We start from the raw sequence: 27,512 nt of genomic DNA on the forward strand, positions 1-27,512 counted from the left end.
AAGATGAATTTGTAATGAAGAAAATCAGATGAACTCCGTGATTTTCTCCAATGCCGTTCAGCAGTACGGGAACATCTACGTAGGTACCGTGTCAGAGGAGTATGCCGGGGCTGGGGATGAGTGTGTGATTTCCGAGCAGTGGTAAGAGGGGCGAGATTGTCAAGGACAGATATAAGGGTGGAATTATAGTGGCAGATAGATTGTTCAGGGCAGGAAAAGGAGGAGAAGGATGAGAGGAGCGGTTTAAGGGAATTAGCAAGTTGTTGCTGATCTAAAGACCTAATAGTTAAAGGGACATGAAACCTAAAAAATGTCTTTCATGATTCAGATACAACTTACAATTTTAAACAACTTTCTAATTTACTTCTATTATCTAATCTGTTTTATTCTCTTGGTATCATTTGTTAAAGGAGCAGCAATGCACTAATGGTTTCTAACTGAACACATGGGTGAGCCAATTACAATCAATATATATATATATATATGCAGCCACCAATTAACAGCTAGAACCTAGGTTCTCTGCTGTCCCTGAGCTTGCCTAGATAAACCTTTCTGCAAAGGATAACAAGAGAAGGAAGCAAATTAAATAGAAGTAAATTGGAAAGTTGTTTAAAATTGTATTCTCTATCTGAACCATGAAATATTTTTTTTTTAATTTTTAATGTCCCTTTAATTCCAAAATATAATTCTTACAAGTGTGTAAATATATAAATAATGTAAACGTAGCTATGATCATACTTGTTACATACAGTATGTGTGTGTGTGTATATATATATATATATATATATATATATATATATATATATATATATATATATATATATACACACACACACACACACACACACACACATCAGAGAGGTTTGTACCTTTTAAAAAAAAAAAAAAATGCTAGTGGTCCACGGGATTAAAAATGTCCGAAAGGTTGGCAACCCCTGATCTAGTCTATTCACATAATACTAAACTAACTCTGGAAGTTTTATGACATCATGCTAAATAAGCTTCCTGTAGAGACCACAGCTTTCTTGTATGGCTGAGACAGGAGGTATTGGACACTTCACAAATTACGTTTAAAAAAAAAAAAAAAAAAGTTAAATCTATTTATATAGATGAATAATACATATTGCAGTGATTTTAATTTCAACAATGAAACTGTGTTTAATGTCCCTTTAAGTTCTGTGTTTAATAAGGTAAAGTTACTTCAGTTGCATACATAGATTAAATATAATTATTGTTAATATCCTTAAAGGGACAGTCTAGTCCAAAATAAACTTTCATGATTCAGATAGGGCATGTAATTTTAAACAATTTTCCAATTTACTTTTATCACCAATTTTGTTTTGTTCTCTTGTAATTCTTAGTTGAAAGCTAAACCTAGGAGGTTCATATGCTAATTTCTTAGACCTTGAAGGCCACCTCTTTTCAGAATGCATTTTAACAGTTTTTCACTACTAGAGTGTTAGTTCATGTGTGTCATATAGATAACACTATGCTTATGCACGTGGAGTTACCTGGGAGCCAGCACTGATTAGCTAAAATGCAAGTCAGTCAAAAGAACTGAAATAAGGGGGCAGTTTGCAGGGGATTAGATACAAGATAATCATAGAGGTAAAAAGTATATAAATATAACTGTGTTGGGTATGCAAAACTGGGGAATGGGTAAAAAAGCGATTATCTTTTAAAACAATAAAAATTCTGGTGTAGACTGTCCCTTTAAAGTTTAAAATATAAAAGCATGGACAGCAGATTTCACTATGCCCTTATAATTCTTGGCAGCCTGGGATTTACACATACTCAGTCACTGTCAAATGCATCTTTGACTCTATGTAAAATGTGCTTCTTTAAAATTGTACTCATGAGTATCAACTACATTTACATTTTAGATCATGGAGTAAAAATGTGTCTTCCTTGGGGGGCTTAAATGATCATTTCTATGCCTGTCAAAGCTGGAGTCTATATTACCTCAGCTTGTTTCCTAAGTAGTTTAAATCATCTGTTATTTGATATTTGTGAACTACAATTTTCATGGGTCCAAGAGTGATCCTTTTTGATATACTCGGAGTCCAAGAGTGGCTCATTTTATTCTTATCGTATAAGATACTAATGTTAAAATCCTCCCCCCCATTTAATTTTTTTCTCTTTTATTGTGATTTGAGAACCAAAAGAGGCCTCTGATATCGAGGAGGATGAGATACTTGTAATTAAAATACTTATGTTAACATCCTTCTCCTCCAATTAACTCTTTGAATTACTTGTGTTATTGCAGTCCAAGAGAGGCCCGTGATATTGAAGAGAATGAGCAAATTATAAAAAAAATAAAAAAAATAATGAGGTTGTTACTTATAGCTTCTAATATTATACAGTTTAAGATGTATTATTTGAGGTGACCTATGTTTACTTTTTCTTTTGTGCTGTTCATACAGTACATTACACTACTAGCTGGTAACTGTTAGCATAAAAATACTATAATTCATTGCGCAAGTAGTTTTAGAACTCCATTTTGCTATATAGTTTTCAGCTTTACTATACAGAGGTAGCCTCTTATACTTTAACATAGTTATTATAGAGATAGACGTGTATTTATATCTATGTATATTGCACTGACAATTTTATTTTTCCTTTAGTATTATTTTGTCACCCTTGTCATGTGAAGGTATGTTTTTTTTCTTTGTACCCTCAATAAAAATTATAATAAAAAAAGATATATAAATAAAAAGCAGAACTAGAAAGCGTGGGGTCCTAAAGTCTGTCCTTTTTCCGCTCTTGACGCAAATAAAGTAACCTGACACAGCTTACATGTTGTTGACAAATAGTCTTACTAACTTGCAATTGTAAGTTATTTCCAGCATAACATATATAGCTGGTAAAAAAAAAAATATTTAAAATATCAATAACATTGGGCAAACCTAGTATATATACACAATTATATTTTCAAGTTGTGTATGTTTATGTAGAAAAATATGCCAGAAACTTTTGAAAAAAATACAATACCTGATTTGCACTGAACTTGCACAACCTGGACAACACTGCTCAATAATCTTGAGTAACTTTGAAAGTGTCATATCTGGGCCCTAGAAGATTCAAAATTAAATATTTAACATCAATGTATAAGATTTAATAAAAGATTTGTTTAAAAAACACACAAGGTTCCACAAAGAGGCATATGTTAAAGTATATTTTACTTCTAAACAAGAAAGGTATAGTTCTAAGTATTTGATTTTGAAAGAAAGCTAAAAATGTAGTGAATGTCCACATTAAAGTTGGTGAATCAAAAAATATTTCCCTTTTATATTTGCTGTGATACAATTTATTGTTCTTATGGTCTTTAAATGTTCTCTCTCTCATACAGGGCCTGACAATCACAACCTCGCAGACATGGAGAGAAATCACACTTTTTTTTAGACCTATGTATTGTAATGTAGGAGTCTTTGTTTCACATAAAGAACACTGCATAGCAACAAAATATTTTTCAAGATAAAATTTGTCTCTCTAAATTATTGTACCGATGAGACTTCTTAGAATATCTCACCTGAGCGAGGAGATTTTGCCCACAGAAGGTTAAAGGGACACTAAACCCAATTTTTAGATAGAGCATTATGATTCAGATAGAGATTAAGCAACTTTCTAATTTACTCCTATTATCAATTTTTCTTTGTTCTCTTGCTATCTTTATTTAAAAAGCAGGAATGTGATGCATAGGAGCCGGCCCGCTTTTGATTGAGAACCTAGGTTATGCTTGCTTATTGGTGGGTAAATGTAAGCCTCCAATAAGCAAGCGCTATCCATGGTGCTGAACCTAAAATGGGCTGGCTGCTAAGATTTACATTCCTGCTTTTAAAATAAAGATAGGAAGAGAACGAAAAAAAAATGATAATAGGAGTAAATTAGAAAGTTGCTTAAAATGTTATGCTCTATCTGAATCATGAAAGAAAAAAATTTGGGTTCAGTGTCCCTTTAAAGAAATAAAACTGCATACTTTATTATTATTTTTAAGAGATCTCCATATAAGTTGACCATATCTCTTAAAGACCAATAAAATGGTCTATAAATTAAGCTATATAAAAGACTTTACACAACAATTTGAATTGATTATAACAGTCTTGGGGTTTTTCCCTAACTTTTGGGCTCCTTTCTGGTTGAGGCATTTCTCACTAATATAGGTTTGATGTGGTATCGCGAGTATATCTAGCATGGTTTGGCACCTAGTTTGGTAGCCTGGTTGATTCCAAAGCTAGGATCCAGGACCATGCAGAAATTGTGTGTTGCACTATTATTTACTTATAGAACAACTAAAACAAGTATTTAAAAACATCTTTCTAATGAACATTCTTGCAAATTAGCTTATACATATAGTTAAAAGGGGCATGAAACCCAATGTGTTTTATTTCAACATTGAGATAGAGCATATAATATTAAACTACTTTCTAATTTACTTTAATTTTCATCACTCTCTTGGTATCTTTTGTTGAAAAGCAGGGACGTAAGTTCTGGAGCACTATATGGCAGCTGTTGTGCAAGATTGTTACCATTTGCAAGAGCACTAGATGGCAGCACTATTTCCTTCTAGGTAGTGTGTCAGACAACTACCTAGGTATCTCTTTAACGAATACCAAGGGAACAAAGCAAATTTGATAATAAAAGTAAATCTGAAACTTTTTTTTTTTAAATTGTATGCGCTGTCTGAATCACAAAATATATTTTTTGGTTCACATCACTTGATTTAAAAAAAAAAAAAAAAAAAAAAAAAAAAAGCTTATTTTGAATTGAATCCCATTTAAAGTAAAAATTAATTTTGATAAAAAATCTTAATGCCATTGATCCATATTATCACCCTGAATGTAGTCGCTAAGCTTTTTTTAAAAAAATCCATTGTTATTTTTTTTATATTTATTATTTTTAAGACATACCATACTTACTGATTCTCCGCCCACCGGCTCATTTCCTGGTTTGTCTATTTCAGAAATAAGAGTGGTCCCACCCGCTCTTAAGTGGTCATCCGTGCGTGCTACTTTTGAAGCATCCTGTATTGCGCATGCGATAAAATACGATCTCTGCTGTGATACATAATATCGTAGCAGAGATCGTATTATCTGTTTCTGTGCCGTCAATGCAGATGCGTGTCTCATGAACAAGCATCTATACAGGCAAGAGATTCAATGAGACACGCATGCCACTGGGGAAGCTGGAGCGGCTGTCAAGTGTAAAAGGTAAGTATTTTTTCCCAGCACGAGTGAAATGTAAATTTTGATGACTTAAAGTGCCCCTGTTTTTAATCTAATTTTTAAAAACCGGGCACTTTAGCCTCAAAATTTACATTCTCTTGAATAGAAACAAAAGGAAAAGCAAAAAAAATGTAATATTAGAAAAACATATATATATATATATATATATATATATACACACATATATATATATATACACACACACACATCCATCCATTAAAGGGCCATGATACCCAAACGTATCACCTGAACATCTCTATGTAGAAAAGAAAGATATTTTACCTCAAAATGTCCTAAGTATTCTAACCCCATTGTAAAGCAGCAAATCAGTATGCCTGTCCCGGGACCTGCAAGGGCACATGCTTCATGCACACTCATGTTATTTCCCTATTCATTTAACAGAAGTCTACTATGAAATCTCATGAGAGTTAAAGGGACAGTTTACTCAAAAAGTGTCTCCCCTTTAATTTGTTCCCAATAATTAATTTTACCTTCTGGGGTGTATTAAATTGTTTACAAGTATTTCCATTACCCTCATATTGGCATTTGAAATAGTTTATTTAGCCTGTGGTAACCCCACCCATCTTGAAAGTTTTTGGCCTCAAGGCCAAGCTGTGTTAACACAGCCAGTAGAAGAAATTACACTCCCAGTGGGATATAGAATAGATAAGGTAATAAAATTTTACATTGTTCTCTCCAACTATTGGCGATTGGTTTATGGACAGCTATAAGATAAAGAAGGTGTATGTTCACAATGTGATACTGTAATGAGATCTGATTATACCTAAAAGCTCAACCCATTTTATTAGGTTGTGGCTTCAAAACACAAAATCAGCTAATTCATATACACAAATAAAAACGTAATTGGAAACACATTAAGGGAAAAACTATTTTATAGTATACTGTCCCTTTAAGTGAAATCTAATTAGATCACAGTAAAAGAGTTCATGGCCTTAGCGCTGCTGCTGATTGGCTGCTGTTTATTTCGTTTGTTTTTTTTTGTTTTTAACCGCCAGCTGGGCAGTAACTGAAAGATAACTTTTTACACAGCACTTACTCTGGTGAGTTGAGGAAATTGAGGTAAAATATCTTCCTTTTTTACATAGAGATTCTCAGGTGATATTTTCCTGTCAGTTTTTTACAAATATGCTGCATCACTTTCAGGTGATTTAACAAATGAGTATTATGTCCCTTTAAGTGCACTCACAGGACTTGAATTATTCCTTTATTTTATTATATCATATTTTCCTATATTGAGTCAACGTTTCAGCCCTCTACGGAGCCTTTGTCAAGACATTAAACCATTAGTGATCTGTCACTATATTCTTAACATCGGATATTGATCCTGTATAGCACTATTCATGTTCCTTCCTGCATACCCTGTAGCATGTGTAACTCATAAGTGTCCAGGAAAGCATGGCCATAGTGGCAACCCTACAAACAGCTCCATGGAGGGACGAAACATAAGAAGATATTACTTGGAAAATATGATATAATAAAATAAAGGAATAATTAAAAGTCCTGTGAGTGCTGATAATGGATGTGGATATAAATATTGTGACTTTAGGTAGCACCCAGGCATTGATATAACAGTGAGTACAGGGCAACAACAGGCTGGTAGTGCCTTTTAGTTAACCGATTCATCACTTTGATGTCCTATCCCGTTTAAACATTTTAACATTCAAGATGTGAAGTGTTTGGACACTAATATTTCTCTATGATTGTTTTTATGCGCATACTGGTGCTCTGCATTTAAAAGCAATGCACACTGCTATATACTGATAGATTTACGGTTTCCATCTTTCCCTGAACTGAATGAACATGCTTAAAAAGGGACATTCCAGCAAAAATTGGAATCCACATGGATGCATTTCAGTTTTGAATAGAAACATTTTTGTAATACACATGCATTAGCAAAAATGCTTCTAGTAAAAGTTATAGCTGTTTCAAAAGTGTATTTAAGTATGCACCGTGCACCAGCATTTTGAACACAGCACTTGCACAGAGAGCCTAAGGTGCTTGTACCATCTGGTAAAGACTCAATTTGTTTATTGCGGACATAATACAAGCCCCACTAATGCTCTGAGCAACTGCAGTATTTAAAATAATGGTGCACCGAGAATATCTAGTTATGCTTCACATGCACGTGCAGATTAAAATGTTAACACTAAAACAGTGATAACTTTTACTAGAAGCATTTTTGCTGATACATATATATTGCAACTATGTTTCTATTCAGAGATGTAATTCAACTATGTGCATTTATATTTTGACTGGAATGTCCCTTTAACCCCTTAATGACCAAGGACGTGCCAGGAACGTCCTACAAAAAAACACCCTTAACGACCAAGGACGTTCCTGGCACGTCCTCTGGGGTTTGACACGATGGCTTCCAGGGTATAGCAGTGATGCCTCGTTATTCAGGCATCACTGCAATACTCTTTTTACCCCACCGATGCAGAGAGAGACACTCTGTGGCCCTCTCTGCATTGGACATTGATGGGGCTGATCTTTGGTGGGTGGGAGCTGCAGTAGGGAGGCGAGTGGGCAGCCCCTCGATGTTAACATCCGTATGTTGTTTCACGGATCCGGTCGGCAAGTGAGGGTGGGTGGGGCGGTGTGCGCCGCATTTACCCGGCAATAGTAAAAGTCAATAAAAAGGAGGGAGAGGGAGGGTAGAATCCATACGTGCTGGGGAAGGGATATGGGAGGGGGAGGGTGGGTAGGGTATTGAGGGGGGGCAGCTACACTACAGAAAATATAAGTTTTGAATTTAAAAAAAAAAAAAAAAAACACACACATTTTGGGGGACAAATTAGGGACTGGCTATTTTTTAACAAATGGGATCCCAGAGAAGCATTTAAAACCATTCATGCAATAATTGCAGAAGCTGTTTGTAGCCTTGGTCCCAGACGGTCAACAAATTGAAAAGTGGTCTGGTCACGAAGGGGTTAAAAAAAAGTGTAATAATCAGGAATTGTGACATTCTGCTATTGAGATAACAGTGTTAACCCTCTGCCTGTGTGCTGCAACCAAGGGGTTACTTGGACGTCAAGGAAGCAAAAACCAACATTTATCGGAGCTCCTGCTCACCTGCAGAATAGGCAAAATCTGCTTATTCAACCGTCTCTTCTCCAACAAACTGATCTCCTTATTTTTAGTCATTTCACTCAAAAGCACCAAAACCGAGATTTTATACGGTGTCACCCAGTCTTTAATACCGAACACGTTAGCGTGAACAACCCCATTTGTCATCATAGGGTTAAAATATAGACTCTCGTGAACACTCGCCATGACCGACGCGGAACCAAATATACCAATATAGGTCCGTCACAAATTCCCTCCCTGTCTTCAAATGCCAACCATGTTTACATCACGTCGTCAGAAATTCAACCAATTACACCAGAACGTTCTAAAGCAGGAACACTACCGCTTTACTAAACATTCCCCAGGAAACACGTATATGGGTAACGTTCCGACAGAATAAACCATTTAAATTAGTGTATAATTTGCTTCAGAACAGGCATGTCATGGTGTATGAGACAGCGACTCATTATTTGAGCTTTGTACTTTGTATAACTCTATAGATACATAAAATCAGCTAGGGCAACTATTTTCTCGTGTGATCTCACAGTATACAGCTAACATTAAAAAAAAAGTACAAAAATGTGAATTGTAAAACATTTATGAAAAGTGAATCAGTATTTTTATTAAAAATATTTCATGGAACCTCCACAATACATTTCAATTTTACAACTTTCATTTATTCATTTAAAGTATTAAGAGTAAAAATTAATACAGTTTAAAAACAGAAATATTATTTTATGATTCAGATAGAGCATGTAGTTTTGACACTATCTAATATACTTGTTATATACAAACTATTTGGCATATGCACAAACTCAGAATATACTTATACTAGTCTGTGATTGGCTAATGTCTGTCACATGATACAGAGGGCTGGAAAAGTAGAGAAAAATTAAATTTGTCAGAAATAAATCTGCTTATTTGAAATTCAGAGTAATTGTTATTGTCTTGTCTTTTTATAACGTATTTGTTAATTCTACAATTCTACTGCATTGAGTGGTCCTTTAATAAAATTTTAATTAGAGGCAATATTTTTATCATGGGAAAAAGGAGAGTGTGTGTAACACAAGTATCCTATATTAGTCCACAAAGGAAGTTTATGGAGGGTGCTGAGTGCCAAAATTAATGAGTAAATATAAATGGAAAAGAAGCACCTATAGCAGCACTTGCTTATAGAGAGTATGGGGAGGTACGGACCTCTGTTATTAAAATATAACTTAACCCCTTAATGACAACTGACCTACCAGGTATGTCATGCATTAACAAGCAGTTAATGGCAATAGACGTACCTGGTACGTCAGTTGTCTAACAGAGTGCTGGAAGCGATTGCGATCGCTTCCAGCAGCTCTGAGGGTATTGCAGTGATGCCTCGATATGGAGGCATCCTGCAATACCCCTTTACAAGCCTCCGATGCAGAGAGAGCCACTCTGTGGCCCTCTCTGCACCGGAGCGTCGTTGGTGGGTGGGAGCAAGGCAGGGAGGTGGGTGGGTGGGCGGCCTGCCAAGGGCCTGTGATGTGGAGGGGGGCGGGATCGGAGGCCGGATCTGAGGCGGCAGTGTCCGGGGGCGCGCACGGACGTGCACGGGGGCGGTGGGCGGGCACGTGCACGGGGCGGGAGCGGGTAGGAACTGCTACACTACAGAAAAATGTAATTCAAAATTGGGAGAAAAGGGGGGGATTTTAATGTAATAAACAATCGAAGGGTAAAAAATAATAAAAGCATATTTTTTTTAATAAACTGGGTACTGGCAGACAGCTGCCAGTACCCAAGATGGCGCCCATTAAGTTAGAGCGGGAGGGTTAGAGAACTGTTTGATGTGGGATCTGTGAGGTTGGGGGCTAAGGGGGGATTCTATACAGCAGCATATGTAAATATGCTATAAAAAAAAATATATACCTTTTATTTTAGTACTTGGAGACTTTCTGCCAGTACTTAAGATGGCGGGAACAATTGTGGGGTGGGGGAGGGAAGAGAGCTGTTTGGGAGGGATCAGGGGGTCTGATGTTTCAGGTGGGAGGCTGATCTCTACACTAAAGCTAAAATTAACCCTGCAAGCTCCCTACAAGCTACTTAATTAACCCCTTTACTGCTAGCCATAATACACGTGTGATGCGCAGCGGAATTTAGTGGCCTTCTAATTACCAAAAAGCAACGCCAAAGCCATATATGTCTGCTATTTCTGAACAAAGGGGATCCCAGAGAAGCATTTACAACCATTTGTGCCATAATTGCACAAGCTGTTTGTAAATAATTTCAGTAAGAAACCAAAAATTGAGAAAAATGTAAAGTTTTTTTTTTATTTGAACGTATTTGGCGGTGAAATGGTGGCATGAAATATACCAAAATGTGCCTAGATCAATACTTTGGGTTGTTTACTACACTACACTAAAGCTAAAATTACCCCAAAAAGCTCCCTACATGCTCCCTAATTAACCCCTTCACTGCTGGGCATAATACACGTATGTGCGCAGTGGCATTTAGCGGCCTTCTAATTACCAAAAAGCAACGCCAAAGCCATATATGTCTGCTATTTCTGAACAAAGGGGATGCCAGAGAAGCATTTACAACCATTTTTGCCATAATTGCACAAGCTGATTGTAAACAATTTCAGTGAGAAACCGAAAGTTTGTGAAAAAATTTGTGAAAAAGTGAACGATTTTTTGTATTTGATCGCATTTGGCGGTGAAATGGTGGCATGAAATATACCAAAATGGGCCTAGATCAATACTTTGGGATGTCTTCTAAAAAAAAAATATATACATGTCAAGGGATATTCAGAGATTCCTGAAAGATATCAGTGTCCCAATGTAACTAGCACTAATTTTGAAAAAAAGTGGTTTGGAAATAGCAAAGTGTTACTTGTATTTATGGCCCTATAACTTGCAAAAAAAGCAAAGAACATGTAAACATTGGGTATTTCTAAACTCAGGACAAAATTTAGAAACTATTTAGCATGGGTGTTTTTTGGTGGTTGCAGATGTGTAACAGATTTTGGGGCTAAAAGTTAAAAAAAAGTGTTTTTTTTCCATTTTTTCCTCATATTTTATATTTTTTTTATAGTAAATTAGAATATATGATGAAAATAATGCTATCTTTAGAAAGTCAATTTAATGGCGAGAAAAACGGTATATAATATGTGTGGGTACAGTAAATGAGTAAGAGGAAAATTACAGCTAAACACAAACACTGCAAAAATGTAAAAATAGCCTTTGTCACAAACGGACAGAAAATGGAAAAGTACTGTTGTCATTAAGGGGTTAATAACGATCAAAAAAAATATAAAAATCAGTAGGAGACGGATAATACAAACAACATATAGTGTTAAAAAACGGCACAGATGGATACCTACAAACAACAACCCAAAGAGTGATGATATCACTGGTAGTTAAATACTGGGATGAATATAGGGCCCCCTAATATTCTATATGGGCACATATTAGTCTATTAAGTGGACACTGTCCAAACATGTGAAAGGGGTAAATACCCCAATAGGGGGTGCCTATATATAGACACTGAGTTACTGGCCTAATCCGAATGTGGAACAATTTTCACACAAACAGATATGTAAAACTGTATGAACAATTCAACCACTAAAATAGAGGGGACACAGTCCTAATTACATATGAAGCAAACAGGCCAGAGAGATATACACAGAGACTGTCACGAAAACCTCAGGATTTAACTAAGAAGGGGTTAATTCTGTGTAGCTTGAACTCAAAACAGTTATTTGTTTTTCAAGAAGAATTGTGACTTGTGTTTTCTTTGAAGTGCCAGGAGCCTCCTAAATAGCCCCACCAAATGTTATTGTGTATGCATTGAGTCATAAAGCCACTCAAGCTCTTAGTTTCAGAAAATACACAGGAAAGGGTTTATGGCTTAGGCTGTCAATAGAATGCATGATACAAAACAGGGTCTCCATCACAAAAACTGACCAGGTCACTGAAAGGACATTGGTATATTATGTAAATATGTGTGTTAAAACTGTTATAACCTTAAATGAAGGTAAATATGACAACCTATGGCATATTTGATATCAAACCGATTCTCCCAATGAAACTAAGAGTTTCCCGATATGTAAATATAGAAATAGTTACCTAGCAGAAATTATAATGGATTGTATAATTTCAAGCAAGAACTTAGTCTATTGAAGGGCATAAAGACAGGGGGGTTTCTTAGCCCGCCCAGGAGGGTGTGGTCAGGCAACCTGATCTCTGGAAAATGGTATAAGAATCTTATGTTTTTAACAATAAGGTGTTCATTCTTACAAGGGGAGCTGCTTTACAGAAGTAAGGAGCCATCATTTTCATGCCAGCCCCTGGCGCAGATCTTGAAGACTAGGAAAGTATTCAATTCTGTTTTTCTCCTTTTTATTTTAAAACAATGTTTGCGTGTGTAATTTTATTTGTAACAACTTTTTATTAATAATGCATTGTGCATAATACTTTTGGCATAATAAATAATTCCTTTATTAAGTTTGGCCTTTGTCTAATAATTGAACCACGTTACTGAAAGAGACTGGAATATTAGAACTGTATAATTTAGGTTATTTTCTGCTAAATTGTATTTAGAGGGTTAATGTGTAAAGTCTGGGTTTTTTCTTAGGATTTTCCCTTTAATAAATTTTAAGTGGTGGCAGTATTGGAGCTATAGGATTGTTGGTTTAGTGTGGGTGGCATTAAAAGGGAGTTTAGGGCATTTCTCTTACGTCTAGTACAGACTAGGGAGTGTGGTTAACCCTTGCACCCACTAAACTGAATCACAAGCTTGCCTGGTGTTGCTAGATTGTGACCTATTAGTGACAGTAAAAGGGGGCTGATAACCCTTTCTGTACCAAATAAGTGACTGGCGCAGGGTTGGATAACCTTGGTTCGTCACAAATTGGTGGGCAGCGGTGTAGATAATTTTTTTATTATTAGATTTTAGTGCGTGTGGATTTGCTAGTGTGAAAATCCCAGTACTAAATGAAATTTTTTCTTACAATTTCCAAAGGCTAAAACTCAGTGCATTATATAATCACACATTTCAAACAGTCCCCTTCCCTATTCTCTGTTTTTCTTTTCTATTTTATTTTTGCTATGCAATCATACGAGCAGCAATCTAAAGAGACACTGGTACTCTTATGCCAGGAGCGTGATATCTCAGGAGAGATGTCCGCAGCTGGGGGCAGCGATTCATCAGGATCTGGGGATCCATTGGACTGTTATTTGCAAACTGTTCTTAAGCATATGGGCTCAGTGGATGCAAGTTTGTGCATGGAACTGATTACAAAATTTTATGAGAGACAGGCTGCTGCAGCTGAGAGACAGGCTGCTACAGCTGAGAGACAGGCGGCTGCGGAAGCTGCTGAGAGACAGGCGGCTAGGGAAGCTGAGAGAGAGTCTCTGGCAGCTGAAAGACAGGCTGCTGAACGACAGGCGGAGAGAGAGTATCAGCTACAGCTTGCACGGTTGGAGAGAGGTACGGTCTCCCCTGTTGTTAGTGAACCTAGAGACCCACCTGCTCCCAGAGTGCGTGCAGAGAATTTTCTCACCCTGGAGAAAGATGGAGATGTGGATGTATTCCTGCGTAGCTTTGAGAAAGTTTGCAGACAGTTCCAGTTGCCAAGGGAGCAGTGGGCCAAATACCTTACCCCTGGCCTGAAAGGTCCTGCACTGGAGGCGTTTGCTGAACTACCCTCAGAGTTTGATCAGGACTATGATTCCATTAAAGCTGCACTGCAGAGGAGGTATAATCTTACTCCTGAGGTGTACAGGAAGAAATTCCGTTCTCTGCAGGTTTGTCAGAGAGCTTTACTACAACTGTTGGGAACTTAAGGACAGCCTTTAAACAGTGGGTCAGAGGATTAAAAGTTGCCACTATGGAGGAGCTGAAAGATTTGATTGTGAAGGAGCAATTTATGCAGCTGTACCCAGCCGAAGTTCAAGAATGGGTTTTGGACCGTAAACCCATAACAGCATTGGAAGCTGGTGAGCTGGATGATTTTTACACAGCCAACAGGTCACCAGAGAATGGGAGACAATCCTTTTCTAAGGGGGGATCCACCTGGAAAGGAGCTGCTGCCCGACCCCCCTTCACAAAACCTGCTGTGCCTTTATCTAGTGTGTCTGCTCCCTCTGGGAAAGGAGGGGCGGGTGCTGCACCTGGGCAGGGAGATACCCGCAAGTGTTTTGCTTGTCAAAAAATGGGTCACATCAGCACTAACTGCCCAGAGAGGAAGAAACCTTCAGCATCAGCAGGAGGAGGCCGCTCCTCAGGATTATCATCTTCGGTTTTGTTTGTAACCCGGCCAGAGGAAAGTACCAATGAGAACCTACAACATGTGACTGTTGGAGATAAGGTAACATTAGGGCTCAGAGACACGGGTGCAGAAGTGACTATTGTGCGTCCAGAGCTAGTGAGCTCGGAGGACATTATCCCTGGAAAGACTCTAGCAGTAAAAGGGATTGGGGGAGTACAACCTGCAGCGCCTATGGCACGAGTATATCTAGATTGGGGAGCAGGAAGAGGGTTAAGAGAGGTGGGAGTGTCAGATAATATTCCTACAAATGTATTGCTCGGTACTGATTTGGGTAGATTATTGTCACAGTATATACCTGATCATGATACCTGTGACCTAGATAAACAAGATAAGGTTCCTAATGTACAAGAGACCATGTGTAACTATGCTCAGATATGTGCTGAAGGGAGGGGGGGGCAGGGTGTGTGTGTGACGCAGCCTTTACCTGAACCAGACATGTCTGTAGGGCCCTGTGAAAATATGGGAGGATGCACTGACAGAGAGAGAGAGCTGAATGAGAATGACATTCTGTTGGTGTGTGAACCAATCATCCCTAAGTACCAAAAGTGTGTAGAAGTAGTGCCAGAGGGGGAGGGCCCCTCTGTATCAGTGGTGACCCGACAGCAGTCTGCCCAGATTAGGGAGCAGGGGGTGCTTCAACCTGAGGACCTAGGGGAGAACACTGATAAGGAAGGTGGGGGGCCTCAAACAGCACAGTCACTAATAATTGGTCAGAGTCAGGATTTTCAGCAGGCCCAGGGGACCGATCCCACACTAGAGAAGATCAGGGACCTAGCTAGGCAGCTGCCTGCTGACTCAGATAAAGAGAGAGTGTACTGGGATAAAGGGAGGTTGTACCGGGAGTCCATTCCAGTGGAGGGACAGGATCCCTGGCTAGCTGAGAGACAGTTAGTGGTACCTAAACGGTTTAGAGCGCAACTGTTGGGAGTGGCCCATGAAATTCCTATGGCAGGACATCTGGGGGTACAGAGAACCAAAGCCCGGTTGCCCCATCACTTTTATTGGCCGGGGATGGGTACTGATGTTGCTAATTATTGACGCTCCTCTCCTGCATGTCAGAAAGTGGTGAAACCTGGAGATGTGGGACGTGACCCTTTAATTCCCCTCCCCATAGTGACTGAGCCCTTTGAGAGGGTGGATGTGGATATAGTAGGGCCCCTAGCTATCCCAAGCAGTTCAGGGAAAAGATTCATTCTGACGGTAGTGGATTATGCGACCCGCTACCCAGAGGCGGTGGCCCTGTCATCTATCAGGGCTGATAAAGTGGCTGATGCTTTATTGGGTATCTTTGCAAGGGTAGGTTTCCCTAAGGAAATGCTAACTGATCAGGGCACGCAATTTATGTCTGGCCTGATGCAGAGTCTATGTAAAAAGGTGCAGGTAGAACACCTAGTGACTAGCCCATACCACCCCCAGACCAATGGCTTGTGTAAAAGGTTTAATGGAACCCTGAAGCAGATGCTCAAAACCTTTGTGGAGTCACAGGGAAAGGACTGGGAGCGTTACCTGCTGCACCTCCTATTTGCTTATAGAGAGGTGCCCCAGGAATCCACTGGTTTCTCCCCCTTTGAACTCCTGTATGGACGCAGAGTGCGTGGCCCCCTTGATCTGATCAGGGAGGGCTGGGAAGGATAATTGGGTGCTCAAGAGACCTCGGTAGTAGACTATGTAATAAGGTTCAGGGACAGAATGCATAGCCTAGTGGGGGAGGTACAGGAAAATCTAAAGACTGCCCAGTCTAAGCAGAAGCAGTGGTATGACCTGAATGCCAGAGAGAGAGTGTATGATGTGGGACAGAAAGTGCTTATTTTAATACCCATGAGACAGAACAAACTACAGTCTGCCTGGGAGGGTCCATTTATTATCCTAAAGAGGATGAATGATGTGAACTATGTGGTGTCTCTGGATGAGGAGGGTAAAACACAAAAAATATATCATATAAATATGATAAAAGCCTATTATGACAGTGAACCCACCGTGTTAACTGTGTGTAGTTTGCCTGGAGAAGAGCATGAGACTGACCCTCTTGTTGATTTACTGGCCCCCACCAGGAAAAACAACACCCTAGAAGCTGCCCAGATTAGTGCCCACTTAACTGGGGATCAGCGGCATCAGCTGTCTGAGGTGCTTAGGCCTTACTATAGCGTGTTCACAGGGAAGCCTGGCAGGACACCCTTAGTCACACATCATGTAGATACTGGGAATCACCATCCCCTCAGACAAACAGCGTACAGGGTATCCTTGCAGGTCAGTGCTGACATAAAAAGGGAGATAGAGGAGATTCTAGAGCTGGGAGTGATTTGCAAATCCCACAGCCCCTGGGCCTCCCCAGTAGTACTAGTACCACTAGGTTCTGTGTAGATTACAGAAAGCTAAACTTAGTGACTGAATTTGATGCCTATCCTATGCCTCGCATAGATGAACTACTGGACAGGCTAGCAGGGGCCAAGTTTCTTAGCATCATGGATCTCAGCAGGGGATACTGGCAGATCCCTATGACCCCAGAAGCACAAGATAGGTCTGCCTTTATCACTCATTTTGGGTTATATGAATTCCAAGTGATGCCCTTTGGGATGAAAAATGCCCCTGCCATATTCCAGCGGCTAGTTAACCACTTATTGGAGGGGCTAGAGGGGCAAGCTGTTGCATACCTGGATGATATTGCAGTGTTCAGTGATACCTGGGAAGAACACTTCACACATTTAGCCAGTGTATTGGACCGAATAGCCACTGCTGGGCTAACTATAAAACCAGATAAGTGTCAGCTGGGCATGGGGGAGGTCCAGTACTTGGGTCACCTGGTGGGAGGAGGGGTACTGCGCCCCGAGCCAAGTAAAACTGAAGCCATAATGGCCTGGCCCACCCCTAAGACAAAGAAACAGGTTATGTCCTTCCTGGGTACCGCAGGGTACTATAGAAAGTTTGTGCCACATTATAGTACCATAGCCAAACCCCTAACAGACCTTACAAAAAAAAGTCTACCTCTAACAGTCAAATGGACCCCTGAGTGTGACAGGGCTTTTAATTTATTGAAAATTACCCTTACGGACTCCCCTGTACTACAGGCCCCTGATTTCCACAGGAGATTCGTAGTGCAAACGGATGCTTCTAACTATGGGCTTGGGCCTGTGCTGAGTCAGGTGGATAAGAAAGGTGAGGAGCACCCCATTGTGTACCTCAGCAGGAAATTACTTCCACAAGAAGACATATGCCACTGTGGAAAAAGAGTGCCTTGCTATAGTTTGGGCCTTGCAAAAGCTACAGCCTTATCTGTATGGACGCCAGTTTACCGTGATAACTGACCACAACCCATTACACTGGTTACATAGGGTAGCTGGCTCAAATGGTAAACTCCTCAGGTGGAGCCTGGCTCTACAACAACATGAGTTTACCATACAACATAAAAAGGGCGGTATGCATGGTAACACTGATGGTCTGTCACGCCAGGAGGAGTGTCCTCTTTGATACGCATCGGGAGTGGCTTGTAGCCACCCCCTTTTGCGTCTCTTATTGGGGGAGGTGTCACGAAAACCTCAGAATTTAGCTAAGAAGGGGTTAATTCTGTGTAGCTTGAACTCAAAACAGTTATTTGTTTTTCAAGAAGAATTGTGACTTGTGTTTTCTTTAAAGTGCCAGGAGCCTCCTAAATAGCCCCACCAAATGTTATTGTGTATGCATTGAGTCATAAAGCCACTCAAACTCTTAGTTTCAGAAAATACACAGGAAAGGGTTTATGGCTTAGGCTGTCAATAGAATGCATGATGCCAAACAGGGCCTCCATCACAAAAACTGACCAGGTCACTGAAAGGACATTGGTATATTATGTACATATGTGTGTTAAAACTGCTATAACCTTAAATGAAGGTAAATATGACAACCTATGGCATATTTGATATCAAACTGATTCTCCCAATGAAACTAAGAGTTTCCCGATATGTAAATATAGAAATAGTTACCTAGCAGAAATTATAATGGATTGTATAATTTCAGGCAAGAACTTGAAGGGCATAAAGACAGGGGGTTTCTTAGCCCGCCCAGGAGGGTGTGGTCAGGCAACCTGATCTCTGGAAAATGGTATAAGAATCTTATGTTTTTAACAATAAGGTGTTCATTCTTACAAGGGGAACTGCTTTACAGAAGTAAGGAGCCATCATTTTCATGCCAGCCCCTGGCACAGATCTTGAAGACTAGGAAAGTATTCAATTCTGTTTTTCTCCTTTTTATTTTAAAACACCGTTTGTGTGGGTAATTTTATTTGTAACAACTTTTTATTAATAATGCATTGTGCATAATACTTTTGGCATAATAAATAATTCCTTTATTAAGTTTGGCCTTTGTCTAATAATTGAACCACGTTACTGAAAGAGACTGGAATATTAGAACTGTATAATTTAGGTTATTTTCTGCTAAATTGTATTTAGAGGGTTAATGTGTAAAGTCTGGGTTTTTTCTTAGGATTTTCCCTTTAATAAATTTTAAGTGGTGGCAGTATTGGAGCTATAGGATTGTTGATTTAGTGTGAGTGGCATTAAAAGGGAGTTTAGGGCATTTCTCTTACGTCTAGTACAGACTAGGGAGTGTGGTTAACCCTTGAACCCACTAAACTGAATCACAAGCTTGCCTGGTGTTGCTAGATTGTGACCTATTGGTGACAGTAAAAGGGGGCTGATAACCCTTTCTGTACCAAATAAGTGACTGGCGCAGGGTTGGATAACCTTGGTTCGTCACAGAGACAAACCCAGTAAATGTACATCAGACGGACGCTGCCTTCAATACACAATCCCTATATGTGAAATATGTTCCACATAGATCTGTTAACTTAGCCTAATTATAATACTAATCACTTGGTACTACTTGCTTTGGGCTTTTCCCTTAAATATTATTTAGTGTTATATTAGTATTGTCCGTGTGTGCGAAATTTGTGCCACACTCGGATTAGGCTAACTGTACTGGGTTTGTCTCTGTATATCTCTCTGGCCTGTTTGCTTTATATGTAATTAGGACTGTGTCCCCACTACCATGCCTCACCTCAGAGTGAGCATAATTGGTTTGGGAAATTGGTGAGTCAGAATCAGCAGTCATCACTGTTCCACAAGCAGTGAGTGTCACTCATTTGGGTCATAGTGTCATAAGGATTGACCCATTGAAACTAGGAGGTAAATAATAAATTCAACCAACAACTAGCAAACTAATTGTACAAATGGTTACAATAGAGTGTGAGAAGTCTAGCTCTGCAAAAAAAGGTGTTTACATGACTCTGCAAGACTGGTTGAAATAAAAGGGTATATCATTCCATTGCATTCAAACTGTTAAACTTTATTATGGAATAAATAGGAGGCATCCATGAATGATCATTCATACACAACAACTTAGGCTAAATTTTAAAAACACTTCAACCAGGAGGTAATAATATATCTCTTAAAAGTATTATGATGCTAGTAGATCAGCCAGCAGTTTAATATTTAAATATATACTAAACCCTTACAATCCGAGGGCTGAATTTACAATTACTCTTAAAGTATAGAACTGCTGAGCTGAATTAGCAAATAGTAATTATACTAGAGACTTAAGTTAGACCATAGTAAGCAGGATTAAAACACAAAGAAGAGACAAAGCTACTCCTGAGGACCCCTAGGCTATCAAACTGCAAGCTGCCTCTCTAAGTCGCACACCCTCATTCGATCTCAGATCAAGCCCTGTCCCTGTAACCTTTCTGTTAGCCACATATCAGAATCAAACCTCAGATCAAATTTCATGTTCTTGCTGCTCCTGGCAACCACATTCCCAAATTAATTGCTGCTCATTTGATCGCACCCGTAGCACCGGATTCCGGGACAGACTGAGGCCAGAAGAGCGGGGTTGCGCCGGTGGAGCAGAGGGGTACCCGTGGGTCACTGGAGGACGAGGAGGTGCGGTATTAGGGCGGATCATTGGAAGGGGTTTGGGTCGAACCATGCGTCGGACCTCCATGAACTGGTCCACCAAAACGGCTGCTTGGTCTACCATGGCGATTTTCCAATCCCAGACCCATTCTCGTACCTCCGGCGAGTAGTGTTCATAGAAGTGTTCCAGCAAGATGAGCTAGGAGGCTTGGGCCAGGGTGGTGACTTGTCAACCCAAGAACCAATAGTCCAGGGAGCTGGTGAACTGATGGGCCAACTCAGTAAAGTGTTACCCCTCTCTCCTTTTCAGACTCCGGAACTTGAGACGATGTGCCTCTGGATTGATGGCATACCAGGCCAGGATGTGTTCCTTCACCCGGTCATTGCTCCACTTATCTTCCAGGGGAATAGCCTCAAAAGCGTCCAAAGCCCTTCCCGACAGTTTGCCGATCAGGAGGGTGACCCAGTCTCGGCAATGCCCTGTAGTTCACACTGAGTCTCGAATACCTGGAGGTACCGATCGATTTCCTCCTCTCCATCTTTAAAGGCACGGAAAGCCTCATGGGGTAACTCTTTTGGGGTGAAGCAGGCCTCAGATCGGCCAGTGTGGCTCCCCCATAGCTTTCTGGACATCCAACATTTTTAGGTCAAGTAGTGTCGGCAATGATCTGTGTGATGATCTCCTGTGGCGGGGTGGTCCCATAGAGCGCTAGCCGCCACTGGATCTCCCACTGGACCTTGGACATCTCAGTCCCTCTGTTTGAGGGTTCGCTGGCCCGGTCACTGCCTCGGCCACTGCCGGGCTCACTGGCCTGATCACTGGCTCTATCGCCTTCCATGATTGCTGCCTTGGATTTTTTGTGGGCCACTTGTACACAAGCTTCCAGCAAGTCTTTAAGGGTACTTTTTTTAAGCCTGGAGTATCGCTGCTCCGTCCAAAGGGAGCCTGGTGGTGGTTTGGATGTTCCAGGTAGAAGGAAACATCCCACTGCTGCCAACCAGTTGTGACAAACACTGGATACCCCGACTGGGTATCTCCGCCAAACGATCCTTCTTTATCCTGGAACCTGTAGCTGTAGAGTAGGGGAAAGTGATTTTAGCAAGAAGTCCACCCTAATAACCAGACAAGACCAGTATTAAGGTGAAACACAAACAGACTTTATTGGGATAAACACACAGCTTATATACACATTTGCCATCTGGCGCCTCCATAGGAGCCATAGGAATTTAGAGATCCCATAATAGCTAGGTTGTAGTTTCAGGGTGATCCTGAGGGAGCTGTGGCTATTCCGGGGTATCATTGGAGAGCCCCGGACCCCCAGATGTAACAGTCCAAAAAGCGACATGATCCGTGGCTGGGGGCCGGAGCGGTAGCCTGGCAAAGGTTTACTCAGGATCAGAATGAGGTAGCGAGGTATCCAAAACCCCAGGTTCTTGAGTGAGCTCCCTCCTAGGAATCACCCCAACCCATGCCCATCAGAGGTATAACAAGTCCCCAAAAGAGCGGAGCTCTGGGACAAAGGGCCTCTGGACCTAAGATAAAGTTTAGCGGAGATCTCTAGCGAGCCCAGCCGGCGAGTATTTCCATAGGATCCCGGGTGGGCCTCGGCAAGTCAGAAAGGGGCCGAGCGGGGCAGTGATCAGCTCTTTCAGGGCAAAGTGCAATCAGGTAAACCATAAAAGGGGAACTGGTGGGAACACAATAATTCACAAGAGAAGAGGGGGTTGGCCTTGTAAGCCTGATATCCGTGACATATATCAGATCTATTTCTGCCATAATTTAACACATTTTGGGCCAGATTACAAGTGGCTCGTAAACAGTTACATGCAATCGATAAGGGGTTTATCATGGCTGTTTGCGCATGTCAGGTTTTTCACTCGTCTTACAAGTTAAAAGTAAACACAATTGCTTTATTCCTTAAGCAGGGTCCATAGGTACAAACATACAAACAACGTTTCAAGCATGCAATAGGCTCTTATTCATGTCATCTAAATTACATACAGGTTTGTCTCTTTTATACCTGTGCACATCTCATCAATCAATCACTAGCTGAATTCTGCTGCCATCATGTGGTCATTTAAAAATATACAAGTACACATTTTTTGTATTAGTCAGCTTGGATATACACAATACAATCTATTAAAAACGTAAACTAATACACTTTTAAAAATACAAAACTAGAATAATGCACATATTTCTCTACCAGGTAACTTATATGAATAGAGACCAATGAAAATCACTGTTTTCAGGCTTCAAATGTTGTTTGTATGTTTGTACCTATGGACCCTGCGTAAAGTGAAGGTAAACTTTGATGAATGAAAGCCCGTTTTTAAAAAATACTATTAAAAACAGGGGCACTTTCATTCATCAAAGTTTACAAAGCAGCCGTTTTGATTAAAAACTTACCTTTTTTTTCTTTTCACAGCAAGAGCAGCTTCCCCCTCCTGGTAATCCTCTCTTCACACGTCAGCAATGACTAATCCGGCTTCCTCCAATTACGGCTTTCCCCCCAGGGTAGTCATTGCCTGAGGCCATGCTGTGATTGGAGGAAGCCGGATTAGTCATTGCTGACGTGTGAAGAGAGGATTTCCAGCAGGGGGAAGCTGCTCTGGCTGTGAAAAGAAAAAAAGGTAAGTTTTTAAACAAAACGGCTGCTTTGTAAACTTTGATGAATGAAAGTGCCCCTGTTTTTTATAGTATTTTTAAAAAACAGGCTTTCAGTCACCAAAGTTTACCTTCACTTTAAGGAATAAAGGTCTGTTTAAAGAATTGGTGGTTGGAAACAGTTTGTATTTTCACACTCATAATAACACCATCTAATAAAAATTATTAACAAAAATAAAGCACATATAAGTTATAAAGGCTCAAAGATATGAAGTCTCAGCTGTTAGAAAAAAAAGGCAGGCAAAGGGATTTAACATAGAGATACATACATATACATATCTAACCATGTATGTATATATATATAGTAGAGTAGAAAACAGCACTCTCTGGACTTAAATTTAAACAGATAGTTTAATAGGTAACGTTTCAGGGAATGCTCCCCTTCATCAGACCAACAACATAAAAGTGAATCAAACATTTAAACATACATAGACCCCTCCCCCTTGTGCAAAAACCACCAAAACCTGGTTGTCATAGGAACCAAACATACAGTGCATAGTAAATACAAATAGTCAAGCAATAGTCACATCACAGAACCCAAAAATAAATAATCATTATAAATGGGCAGCTATACAAAGAGCCATTGGTAAATGTAATGTAAATCAGTGCATCCAGCCCCATATCAAATGTTACTGTATGGTATATAAGGAGAAAATAGAATACAATTCAGCATCAGGCTGTATAAAACCATTCTATTCAACACAGTTTACAAATAGTCAAGCAATAGTCACATCACAGAACCCAAAAATAAATAATCATTATAAATGGGCAGCTATACAAAGAGCCATTGGTAAATATAATACAAATCAGTGCATCCAGCCCCATATCGAATGTTACTGTATGGTATACAAGGAGAACATAGAATACAATTCAGCATCAGGCTGTATAAACCTATTCTACTCAACACCGTTTACAGGCCGGTGAGCAAATGTCCCAAATAGAACATCGCAATAATACCTGCCTTAAGTACCTAAAGCGGTCCTATATTGCACGTAATGTTGATACAGTAGCAATAAACTCTAACATTAATCTGGTATCGATAATCCTAATACAAGGGTCGTACACTAACTTCACTCCCCTTTATTTGTTAAAATACAAGGTAACAACTGTAAAGATTGATAGAGCAGTGATCGTCATACCGGATCATAACTGTAGCCCAGAAGTGTCATCCCGTGCGGCAGTGTCAAATGCAGGCCTATGCAAATGCTTACAAACTACACCGTGTATCGCACAGTTTAGAAGTGCGCATGCGTATCGCCCCGGGGCGGTCCGCCCCCGAAAAAACATAATTTATGCTTACCTGATGAATTTATTTCTCTTGTAGTGTATTCAGTCCACGGGTCATCCATTACTTATGGGATATATTCCCTTCCCAACAGGAAGTTGCAAGAGGATCACCCAAGCAGAGCTGCTATATAGCTCCTCCCCTCACATGTCATATCCAGTCATTCGACCGAAACAAGACAAGAAAGGAGAAACCATAGGGTGCAGTGGTGACTGGAGTTTTAATTAAAATTTAGATCTGCCTTAAAAAGACAGGGCGGGCCGTGGACTGAATACACTACAAGAGAAATAAATTTATCAGGTAAGCATAAATTATGTTTTCTCTTGTTAAGTGTATTCAGTCCACGGGTCATCCATTACTTATGGGATACCAATACCAAAGCCAAAGTACACGGATGATGGGAGGGACAAGGCAGGAACTTAAACGGAAGGAACCACTGCCTGTAGAACCTTTCTCCCAAAAACAGCCTCCGAAGAAGCAAAAGTGTCAAATTTGTAAAATTTTGAAAAAGTGTGAAGCGAAGACCAAGTTGCAGCCTTGTAAATCTGTTCAACAGAGGCCTCATTCTTAAAGGCCCAGGTGGAAGCCACAGCTCTAGTGGAATGAGCTGTAATTCTTTCAGGGGGCTGCTGTCCAGCAGTCTCATAGGCTAAACGTATTATGCTACGAAGCCAGAAGGAGAGAGAGGTTGCCGAAGATTTTTGACCTCTCCTCTGACCAGAGTACATGACAAACAGGGAAGAAGTTTGACGAAAATCTTTAGTTTCCTGTAAATAGAACTTCAGGGCACGGACTACGTCCAGATTATGCAAAAGTCGTTCCTTCTTTGAAGAAGGATTAGGACATAATGATGGAACAACAATCTCCTGATTGATATTCCTGTTAGAAACTACCTTAGGTAAAAACCCAGGTTTAGTACGCAGAACTACCTTGTCTGAATGGAAAATCAGATAAGGAGAATCACAATGTAAGGCCGATAACTCAGAGACTCTTCGAGCTGAGGAAATAGCCATCAAAAACAGAACTTTCCAAGATAAAAGCTTAATATCAATGGAATGAAGGGGTTCAAACGGAACCCCTTGAAGAACTTTAAGAACCAAGTTTAAGCTCCACGGAGGAGCAACAGTCTTAAACACAGGCTTAATCCTAGCCAAAGCCTGACAAAAAGCCTGGACGTCTGGAACTTCTGCCAGACGTTTGTGTAAGAGAATAGACAGAGCAGAAATCTGTCCCTTTAACGAACTAGCAGATAAGCCCTTTTCTAAACCCTCTTGTAGAAAGGACAATATCCTAGGAATCCTAACCTTACTCCATAAGTAACCCTTGGATTCGCACCAATATAAATATTTATGCCATATCTTATGGTAAATTTTTCTGGTAACAGGCTTCCGTGCCTGTATTAAGGTATCAATAACTGACTCCGAGAAGCCACGCTTTGATAGGATCAAGCGTTCAATCTCCATGCAGTCAGCCTCAGAGCAATTAGATTTGGATGTTTGAAAGGACCTTGTATTAGAAGGTCCTGCCTCAGAGGTAGAGACCATGGTGGAAAGGACGACATGTCCACTAGGTCTGCATACCAGGTCCTGCGTGGCCACGCAGGCGCTATCAGAATCACTGATGCTCTCTCCTGTTTGATCTTGGCAATCAGTCGAGGTAGCATCGGAAATGGTGGAAACATATAAGCCATGTTGAAGACCCAAGGGGCTGTCAGAGCATCTATCAGCGCCGCTCCCGTGTCCCTGGACCTGGATTCGTAACAAGGAAGCTTGGCGTTCTGGCGAGACGCCATGAGATCCAGATCTAGTTTGCCCCAATGATGAATCAGTTGAGCGAAGACCTCCGGATGAAGTTCCCACTCTCCCGGATGAAAAGTCTGGCGACTTAGAAAATCCGCCTCCCAGTTCTCCACACCTGGGATGTAGATCGCTGACAGGTGGCAAGAGTGAGACTCTGCCCAGCGAATTATCTTTGAGACTTCCAACATCGCTAGGGAACTCCTGGTTCCCCCTTGATGGTTGATGTAAGCCACAGTCGTGATGTTGTCCGACTGAAATCTGATGAACCTCAGAGGCCAAGCTAGAAGAGCATTGAATATTGCTCTCAACTCCAGAATATTTATTGGGAGGAGTTTCTCCTCCTGAGTCCATAATCCCTGAGCCTTCAGGGAGTTCCAGACTGCGCCCCAACCTAGAAGGCTGGCATCTGTTGTTACAATTGTCCAATCTGGCCTGCGAAAGGTCATCCCCTTGGACAGATGGACCCGAGAAAGCCACCAGAGAAGAGAATCTTTGGTCTCTTGATCCAGATTTAGTAGAGGGGACAAATCTGAGTAATCCCCATTCCACTGACTTAGCATGCATAATTGCAGGGGTCTGAGATGCAGGCGCACAAATGGTACTATGTCCATTGCCGCTACCATTAAGCCGATTACTTCCATGCACTGAGCTACTGACGGGCGTGGAATGGAATGAAGGACACGGCAAGCATTTAAGAGTTTTGATAACCTGGCCTCTTGTGAGTGGTGATAGAGAACTCTTTTCCACGTTCACCTTCCACCAATGCGACCTCAGAAATGCCAGAACTATCTCTGTATGAGACTTGGCAATTTGAAAATTTGATGCTTGTATCAGAATGTCGTCTAGGTACGGCACCACCGCTATGCCTCGCGGTCTTAGCACCGCTAGGAGTGAGCCCAGAACCTTTGTAAAAATTCTCAGGGCCGTAGCTAACCCGAAGGGAAGAGCTACAAACTGGTAATGCCTGTTTAGAAAGGCAAATCTTAGGTACCGATAATGATCTTTGTGAATCGGTATATGAAGGTAGGCATCCTTTAAGTCTACTGTGGTCATGTATTGACCCTCTTGGATCATGGGTAGGATGGTTCGAATAGTTTCCATTTTGAATGATGGAACTCTTAGGAATTTGTTTAAGATTTTTAGGTCCAAGATTGGTCTGAAGGTTCCCTCTTTCTTGGGAACCACAAAGAGATTTGAGTAAAACCCTTGCCCTTGTTCCGTTCGCGGAACTGGGTGGATCACCCCCATTACTAAGAGGTCTTGCACACAGC

General features: G+C 40.5%; 1 protein-coding gene across 1 annotated transcript in view; it reads right to left on the reverse strand.

The window, feature by feature from the left end:
- ANAPC5 (anaphase promoting complex subunit 5) overlaps positions 1-8,572 on the reverse strand; it is a 99,998-nt gene extending 91,426 nt beyond the window's left edge. Inside the window, exons 1-2 of the mRNA XM_053701738.1 lie at positions 8,316-8,572; positions 2,992-3,071 (exon numbers count right to left, since the gene is read on the reverse strand). Coding sequence (XP_053557713.1) covers positions 2,992-3,071; positions 8,316-8,516 — 281 coding nt within the window. The 5' untranslated portion in view covers positions 8,517-8,572. The remainder of the gene's footprint in view (positions 1-2,991; positions 3,072-8,315) is intronic.
- Positions 8,573-27,512: the final 18,940 nt, after the last annotated feature.

The sequence above is a fragment of the Bombina bombina genome, chromosome 2 (assembly GCF_027579735.1).
Source record: "Bombina bombina isolate aBomBom1 chromosome 2, aBomBom1.pri, whole genome shotgun sequence".
Taxonomy (NCBI): Eukaryota; Metazoa; Chordata; class Amphibia; order Anura; family Bombinatoridae; genus Bombina; species Bombina bombina.